Source organism: Gambusia affinis, linkage group LG12 (genome assembly GCF_019740435.1).
Source record: "Gambusia affinis linkage group LG12, SWU_Gaff_1.0, whole genome shotgun sequence".
NCBI classification, from domain to species: Eukaryota; Metazoa; Chordata; class Actinopteri; order Cyprinodontiformes; family Poeciliidae; genus Gambusia; species Gambusia affinis.
Window position 1 is genome coordinate 22,336,300 of NC_057879.1, and position 9,039 is coordinate 22,345,338.

Here is a 9,039-nt window from a genome sequence, read left to right on the forward strand (position 1 = left end):
TAGTGTGATTGCTGAACATAAATAACATTTTAACATATTTTTTTACTTGTTTCAACATTACACGTCCTTTTGGAAGCAAAGCAGCTTTTATTTTGAAAGCCATTTTCCGGTGCAGTTGACTCCAGGTGGACTAGTCTGTCCGTGAAAGCCAGCGGCTGTTTCTAGAAAACAAATGCTGAGCCTCGTCATTTTCTAAATGAGGCTCCTTTGCACATGCTGGCAGAGGTGAGAGGTGAACGAAAAAAGTCCCCACGCGTCACGTATTACCTGCCTGACGTCATAGTGGAAAACTGACTCCTGTCCAATCCCCATCCCGTCAGAAAATGTTATCACACAGTAAAAAGGTGTTTTGATTTTTTATTTAAGTTCAACACGCGATAAATAAAGTAATTACATTCTATTGAAGACCACAAAAAAATATTTGGATGATGTAAATATTAGACGTAATTTTCTGTGCCAGATCTACAAACATCTATTTACTTTATTGACTTTCATTGTGATCGACCAACACAGAGATCCATTAACGTAAAGTGGGAATTATTCATCCTTTCAAAAATATTTTCAAATATATATTGAAAACATGCATTTTTATTTAGTCCCCTTTACTCTGATACCCCTGGATATAACCCAGTGTTACCCTCAGAAATCACCGAATTATGGAATATAATTTATTGTGCTGCAGTGGCAAAATTCAGGAAAAGGTCTAGCAAAATGTCCAATTTAGCCTAATTTGTTCTGATTCAGATGCTTCAGTAAAGTGTTTGGTGAGGAGAAATTTCTCTCTTACACTGGTAAATAACAGAATTTTATATGACTCATACTTTATGAAATAGCTCGTTGTATTTGATAATGATTATGAATATGTCCACGTTTTACAAACAAACGAGGGAATTAATCCAGCTTTTGTCGTTTATGGAACTTTTATAAATTACAGCGGCTGCAGTGCGTCAAAGCAAAGGGGAAAATAACACCAAAAACAAGCGAAGAACAACTCAAGACCACTGCTTTTCTGCTTTTGCTAGCACTGCGTCGGTTTACGTCGCACGCAGACCCGTTGCCGTGGCAACCGACATACGACAGCTCAACTAAGCCCACAGAACAGAAATCACGTTCAAGGAAGAATCAATACTAAAGACCACGACAAAACATTTATTACACACAAAAAAGTAGGTAAAAAACCCCACGTGTAATATTATGTTTTCAGGATTTATGTTTATTTTGGGATTATAAAGTGATCACGCTAGCTAAATCGAAACATATCGAACTGCGCAGCCCATATTCTAGTGTTGACAATTAATACTAAAACATTGCGTCCCTTTTTAAGATTCTTTACACGAATGTATAATTTTTCAGACCACCGATATTCCCGACTCAATGCATAACAATGTTAGAGGATGTACAAACCAGTAATATCACCGGTACCGCTACCATGCCTGAACGTACCCAGACCGAGTCAGGTCACATTGTGCTGCATTCAATGTTGTCGGAAAAAAAAGAGTTTCACGTTCTTAATGTCCGATTTCCCACCCCAGTAGATTTGCCCCTGGTTGGACGACCACATAAAATATGGAAAAGTTAAACAATATGAGTACTTTTACAAAATGAGTGGCATTATAATTTATTCAATGTTATCTTTTCAGTTGAAATATTTTGATTTGGTGCTTTTAGTAAAGAGAACTGGGTTTCTCTTGGAAGTAAAAGTTCTTCACAAAGGCACTTTTATAATTTCTCAGTGTTTGCAGCCATCTGGCACGGCAGAAGCAGCAGAGTCAGTGACTCAAATCAAATGAACAAAGGCTGTGAGAAACATTGCTAAAAGACGAATATGGCAGGATCTGCTCTGCATCGTAGACAACACACAGGACAAACAACCATAAAGATATTTAACCAAAAAAAGAAAAAAAAAAAGGGAATATTTTGAAGAAACCAATTAATCTAACGGTCATGTTTTTGGACTGTAGGGGGAAACAGGAGAACCCAGAGAGAATAAAAAAATGACAGACAACATCCAAACTGCATTTGGATGTTACGGTAATGTCTTGTGATAGTATACAGCATACACTGTAAAAACAACATTTTACCAAGCATTTGGTAACCTATTTTAAGTTGTTACACAAACTTGAAGAAAAGCAGCACAATTTTCACAGTATCACAGTTCCAGAAGTGCTTATGAAAATTGGCTGAGTCAAAAGTTTTGTTCGACTTTTGAAACTCAGATATTCCAGATTTTCTAGAACATTTCTAGAAAAAACTGGAAATGTTATTAATCTAAAACTTTCTGAATTTTTTCCAGCAAATTGACTTTTGGACTTCAGAAATATCCATGGTTTTTCTACAATTTTTTTTTTTAGATAAATCTCAAAATTTTGGAGTTTTTTTTTCTTTCTTAAATTTCACTTTCTGGAGTTCCTAGATTTTCTAGAATTTCAAAGTTTTTTCTAGAAAAAATGTGGACTTTTGGAGTTCAGAAATTTTAACATTTAGTCTGAGAAATTTGGGAGATTAATTTAAAATTTATGAATTCTCAGATTAATCAAAATTTTTTTATGTAGCAAATTTCTCCTTTTTTACATCTGCAATGCCCTTAATATGTTGCTGTGGTTTCTTCAAATTTTAATTATTTTTGTTATAAAATGTTGTAGAAATATTGTAGATTCTGTACCATCAAACAAATAAATCTAAACAGGACTTGGTAATTATAAAATAAAAGTTAAGGTCGCTGCGTGTGAAGAGACAGAAAGGCCACAGTTGTGAAATCTGAAGGTCATGACGAACTCTGCTGCAGCTACAGCGCCCCCTGCTGGAGCTCAGTCTCCTCTCCTTCCCTGCGTCGGCTCTTAGCTCGATGAGTCAGCAGAGGTGCCGGTCAATAATCTCTGATCAAAAAGCCATTTATGACCACGATTAAAACAGTCTGCGAATGAAGCACAGTCTGTTTCTGCATTTTATATTTTGACAGAGAAAAACAAGCATTTTTTGATGAAGCAACATGGACCGGTTCCGAGGATTGTTTGTGAAACTGGACCAGAACAAGGATGGGTTCATATCAATGGCAGAGCTCCACGAGGAGATGAGGAAGCATGGGATCATCTCAGGAGATGGAAAGGTCCAGGTAACGTGTCTTCAGGTGTGTAGAGTGTGCATGAAGATAAATGATCCATTTTAAGAGTTGTTTTCTTGTAGAATATCATGGAGTCTTATGATAAAGATAAAGATGGGCTGCTGGATTATAAAGAGTTTCTCAGCTACATGATGGACAGAGAGAGGAAATGGAAAATTCACTTTCATGACCTTGACAAGAATAATTGTGGTGAGTCATATGTCCAATTGAAATTGTTTATTTAAGTGAATTCAATGCTTAGCATGCCATTTAAATCAGCTTTTCAAAGAGCTGTCTTTTCTGTTGGAATATAATAAACTTTCCTCTGTGGATTAAACATGTTTCATTTACAGTAAAATATGCTTGTGAATGTCAAACAGGTGAACATATGCTTGTGTTTATGGTGCAGACTACAGCACTAAAGTGACCCTTGCACTTATGCAGAAACTTCTGTCGTCACCTGACGACTTGTAGGAAATACACTGCAAAAAAACTCAATCTTACCATGTATTTTTGTCTAGTTTCTAGATCAACTATCTTATTACACTCAAAATATGACAAAACTAACTCATAAGTAACTAAGTTATAAGAGCTCGTTTTAAGTCAATAATTTCTTGATATTGTTCCATTGGCAGATTATTTTACTCATAACATGGAAAAAATATCTTGTTATAAGTGAAATAATCTACTTTTTATATCAATATAAAGGAATAATTTACATAAAACAAGCTCCTATATCTTACTGAAAAGTTACTTGTAAGTTAGTTTGGTCTTACTTCAAGTGTACTATGAAATTTGCCCTAGATGCTAGACAGAAATACTTGGTAAGATGTTGTGTTTTTGCAGTGTAAGGAGGATGAGTGGACTCAGTGTGTGTTTGTAACTCTGTATTTCTTCTTTGATCAGGAGTGATTGACCAGGAGGACATCATATGTTTGTTTAAGGAGTTAGGAGTGGTCATATCAAAGCCGAATGCAAAAAAAATTATTCAAATGTAAGATTTCTTCTGCCCACTATTTCCCTTAATGGATTAATCATTTTGGTTAGTTAAACAAGGAATTATTGACTTAAAACAAACTCTTATATCTTGCTGAAGAGTTACTTGTAAGTTAGTTTTGTCTTATTTGAAATCCACTAGAAACTAGACCAAATTACCGAAATATTTTCTGTTCTTGCAGTGTGGAAAACATAATCTAACAGTCAACATGAACAGTTGTGTTTCTGTTTTACTGACTGTCTTCACCAGGATGGACAAGGACAAGTCCATGACAGTTGACTGGGATGAATTCCTGCATTATATAATTCTAAACCCGGTGGACAACATCGGAGAGCTCGTTTCCTCGTGGAAACACAGTCTGGTAAAACCTTCAAACAGATTCTGGCATCAAAAGCAAAACGTGTTTGAGGGAAATCCAGGGGAAATCTCTGTGTTGGTCTTTCTGCAGGTTTTCGACGTGGGCGAGAGTCGTGCGATGGCCATCGAGTTCCCAGACAACGTGTCTGGCTTTGGGGCTTGGAAGACGTTTGTTCTGTCAGCTGGTCTGGCAGATGCGGTTTCTCGAACTGCAACGGCGCCGATAGACCGACTGAAGACCCAACTTCAGGTCCAACATTCATTTTGAAAACCTTTGCAGCTTTGAAAACATTCCAACATTAACGTCTAAACCAAGACTGTCCAAACTTTTTGTCACAAGGGCAAAATCATAAAGTCAAATAAAATTACCTTTACTTACTTATCAATAAACTAATCATTGAATTCTTTAATTAAAAAGCAGGCAGGTTTGTTACCAGGAAGGGATGTGTAAATTATTCTAGATCAAAAACTTTACAAGAATTTTGCAGGCATGTCTTATGGTAAGAAGTTTAGCTAATTTTCTAGGTATCAATTGGAAAAAGAACCCAATTCAGTCAATTCTGATCAATGAAAACAGGATTTAAAAATGCTTGCAGTATTTAGCCAAATTTAATAAATTCATTAAAATTAGGTTTCAGTGCAGCAAAGTTTGCTTTTGAGTAAAAATCACTGTACAGATGTGGAAAATTCAAACCACTTAGTTATTTAAAGACAAATAATTGGTGATGTTGCCAACATTTTGTATTGTAAGATCATTTTACTTTGTGATCATTTTGCAGGTAGAAAGTCTCCATTTGCAAATTTGTGTGATTCTTGAACTGAAGTCAGGGCCCACACACAATCAGCTCAGGGGCCACACTTTGGACACATCTGGTCTAAACTTTGTAGTGACTGAAAAAGTTGAGTTTTTCTGTGTTACAGAAGCCCTTCCTCTTTGCTCTGCAGGTTCAAGGGTCCAAGGCTTTTTCCCAAGGCTTTCAGGAGCTGAGAGGAGGAGGTTTGCGGTCGATGTGGCAAGGCAACGTTGTCAATGTGCTGAAAGGTACTCCGCAGTCCACACTGCAATGTCTTATCTATGCACAGGTGAGGCCCGTCTGAGCATCTGAATAAATCATGCATGGCTTCTTGTTTCTAAGCTGCTCTGCTTCACCCAGTTGAAAGTCTACACCCAAAACAGAAGCCAGGAGACTCTGACTGTGCAGCAGCGCTTTGGCTTGGGTTGCATCTCTGGAGCGGTGGCCCATGCTGCTTTCTACCCATTAGAGGTATCAGAGATTAGAGACAACTCTGAATGTTTTATTGTTTCTGTTTTGTTCATTGGAAGGATGTCGACTTCAATGGCAGCTCTGGTAAAAATGTGCAGTTAGCTTAAAAATTAATTTATCTTGAATTAAAAAATAATTTGCGTACATTTATCCTGTACAAAGAAAATAAATCCCACATGAAAGGGGTCCAACTGTGAAAATTCACATTTTTCACCTGTTTATGCTTCCATCTGGGTCTCTACTGTTTCTAAAAACAGAACAAGCACTTAAAAAAAACAATTAGTTGTTTTTGAAAGCAAATTTATGTTTTTTGGTGTCTGGTTTTTAAGAAAACCTCCCAATTAAGTCACAATCGATGGGGACTGTGTTGTTACTTAGGAACCCAAGCAGAAATCCGGACCTGTTACCAAGCAACCCAAGCAGAGTTCCAGGAGGTTTGGCCGGCTGGTTTTAGTGCTGTACAATGGCTGCTGGAAAAGACAAGTGTTTAGTTGTTGACCCACCATCCAGAGAACACTTGCTGGACTCTTGGTTGGGCTCCACTTCTGCTTTTCAAAGCTGTATGGTTGTATAATTGCGAATCTGTTTGCATCTATTTTTACATAAGAGTGTAAGCAGCAGCTTATTTGGATATAAAGTGACAAGTTGCCCTAAAACAACTCATTCTGAAAGGAACTCCAAATAAGCAAAAGTGACTGGTCTATAAATCTAATTACCTAAGAATAATTTTGTGTAAAAAACGTGTTTTTATAGACCAAAGAGATGTCCTAAACTATTTGAAGAAGCATAATAGATCATCTTCAAATATTGGTGATTTAATTTTTTTTGTACTCTCCACCTTCTCTATCCGCTCCATAGGTGTTGAAGGTGAGGCTGAACCTGCAGCAAGCCGGCACGTATCATGGCGTTGTGGCGTGCGCCCGATCTATTTACAAACATGAGTCCATGTCGTCCTTTTACAGAGGCTTCAGGCCCAGCATCCTCTGCATGATCCCCTATGCAGGTGTGGAGTGTGCTGTTCATCAGGTGAGCCAAACTCAATCCCACAAAGATCAAACACATATATCCTGCTGAAATAAACTAATGTGCTTCTCACTGCAGTCTATCATGAGCTGGGCAAAAAGCAATCCTACCTACAGTAGTGACTCCAAGCTGTTTTTCTTCAGTTTTGTGGCTTTTGCTGCTGGGCAAATAAGCACCTACCCGCTGGCGGTGATCCGGACACAGCAGCAGGCTCAGGGTAACCGCTGGCGTCTCTGGCTGCGTTTCCATTACAAACGTCCGCAAAATGTTTGTTTCGCTAATGTGAAAAATAAAACGACAAGCAATTTCGCAACTGCGAAACACGAAACAAAATTACATGTGAAGAAGTTTATCTTCTTCCTAATTTTTATTGGCGGTTGGCAAAAAAAAACGGTCAGGTAAACATTACTGCCACCTACTGGTATGGAGTGTGGTTCACTCCAGAATGTGTCTATTGATTCTTGAGAATGTGTTCTTGCATTATTATTATACCCTTATCATTATATTACTTAAAAATGGTCTCACACCAACAATGTTATCGTTTATCATGATAACTTCTGGAACAATTTATCGTCCAGCAAAATTTGTTATTGTAACAGACCTAATAGTAACATACGGTTGTTAAGTGCAAAAACACTGTTTCCTTTGCAGTTTTGTGAAATTCACTAATTTTGTTACAGCCGAAAAAACATCTCATCCTAGAACAAAACCTTTTTTTAAAAAAAAAAATAAATAAAAGCAATCTTTTCTTCAAAACCGGCATATTTCCATTAAGCAAATTTCTTTTCAAATTTTAAGGTTAATGGAAACGTAGCTTCAGTAACACAACTATATTTTCTGAAAGCATGTGAACGTAAAATCATACTTTGGTTTCTTTTCCAGCCTTCATCGCAGATTCGCATCCTGTCTCTGGAGTGTTATCAGGGCTCATCCGGATATATGAAAGGAACGGATTTAGAGGATATTATAACGGCATGGGAGCCAGCTTCGTAAGAGCAATTCCATGCGCGCTAATAAACTACAGCCTGACCAGGAAATTTGAAAATATGTTTTCTTCCATGGAATCTTGAGGAACTCAAACAAATGTTTTATTTTTATTTTTCTGGTGTGGTTTCTGCGTTTCAATGTATAACAGACTGGTTTCTGTTGATTAAGTTCAACTTTTAATACATCTGACCAAGAACATAAAACCAGCATGAGGATTTGAAACCATGAAACCTGCTCAGGGCTGAAGCACGGTTGACAGAACACATATATTAAACTGTGATGATAAGCTCATTAAGGTCTGCTCTGAATGGAAATGTGCTCTGCTGGGGTTTGTTTAATAAAATCTACCTTAAAGTGGGACAGACAGTCTATGTTTACATATACATATATATTTTTAATTACTTTTAAGATTTTTTTTTACTACTCTGTACTTTTTACTTTTACTTCAATAATTTTATCATGAAGTATCACTTTTACTTGACTAAAATGTCTGGATACTCTACCCTTTGTAAGGAACTCCACTGAAAGTGGAACAAGCTTGTTTTAACCAAAATTTCACCAGACAAAGACCTGCAGTTTGGGTTAAGGTTTCATAAGTTTTATACTGAAAGAGGTTTGGAAAATTTTTTTTATTTTGTTTTGTTTTGTAGCTATGATATTTATATGAATTATTTTAATTTTGGTCTTTAAAAGTTAAGAGTATAACTTTATACCAAAATTGTATTAGAAAGAGTAAAAATAAATCTGACTTTAATTTCAGAACTCTGAGATTAAACATGATTATTATAATATTATTACATTTTGTTTTAAAAACAATACACGTGCAGTTTAAGTCGGAATTAATATTATTTTGATTATAATTTCAGAATTCTGAAATTAAACATGGTTTTTAATTGTTTTTTACTTTGAAAACTATTAACATGAGTTTAAAGTCGAATTTCCTACTTTAATTCTAGAATTTTTACTTTAATCTAAGAATTGGTTATTAACAGTATTCCACTTTACATTTGAAACCATGCATTTGAGATTAAAGCCAGAGTTCTGACTTTACCAGTCTTTTATGGAGATGGGAAACTGGGAGAAACCAGTCTCATTGAGAGAGATGAGTTGGGCTGGAGGAGAACAAAATTTCTGGAATATTTAAGAGATCTTTTAAGTGGCCGATTAAACTCAGGATTCTGAGATTAACGTCCGATTTTTTTCTAGTGCCCCAGATATTCTTTTCAATCTACTTTATCTGCAGACATTGGGGATTTTCTTTTGCCCCTTTCCTTTATTAATCTCGTCTAATTTTCTTATCGCGAGACCAA

The 9,039-nt window shown here is 36.4% G+C and overlaps 1 protein-coding gene across 3 annotated transcripts; it reads left to right on the forward strand.

Moving 5' to 3' along the window:
* The first annotated feature begins 1,066 nt into the window (after positions 1-1,066).
* Positions 1,067-8,103, forward strand: slc25a24l (solute carrier family 25 member 24, like). 3 transcript variants are annotated; one of them, XM_044134952.1, is made up of 12 exons: positions 1,067-1,166; positions 1,962-2,031; positions 2,960-3,112; positions 3,184-3,310; positions 4,007-4,094; positions 4,347-4,458; positions 4,546-4,704; positions 5,400-5,537; positions 5,609-5,719; positions 6,578-6,745; positions 6,821-6,959; positions 7,625-8,102. In XM_044134952.1, exons 3-12 carry the CDS (start codon positions 2,990-2,992, stop codon positions 7,810-7,812), a joined length of 1,353 nt encoding a protein of 450 aa, XP_043990887.1. In that variant the 5' UTR covers positions 1,067-1,166; positions 1,962-2,031; positions 2,960-2,989; the 3' UTR covers positions 7,813-8,102. The 3 variants fall into 3 exon arrangements, with proteins under 3 accessions (XP_043990887.1, XP_043990888.1, XP_043990886.1); XM_044134953.1 differs by lacking the exon at positions 1,962-2,031 and having other exon boundaries at positions 6,886-6,959; positions 7,625-8,103; XM_044134951.1 differs by lacking the exon at positions 1,962-2,031.
* Positions 8,104-9,039: the final 936 nt, after the last annotated feature.

Bases quoted from the DNA above. Each gene is read 5' to 3' on its own strand.
- slc25a24l (XM_044134952.1), top strand. From the start codon at position 2,990: ATGGACCGGTTCCGAGGATTGTTTGTGAAACTGGACCAGAACAAGGAT. The intron at 4,459-4,545 runs GTAAAACCTTCA...GTCTTTCTGCAG, and splicing joins CCTCGTGGAAACACAGTCTG to GTTTTCGACGTGGGCGAGAG. The intron at 5,538-5,608 runs GTGAGGCCCGTC...TGCTTCACCCAG, and splicing joins AATGTCTTATCTATGCACAG to TTGAAAGTCTACACCCAAAA.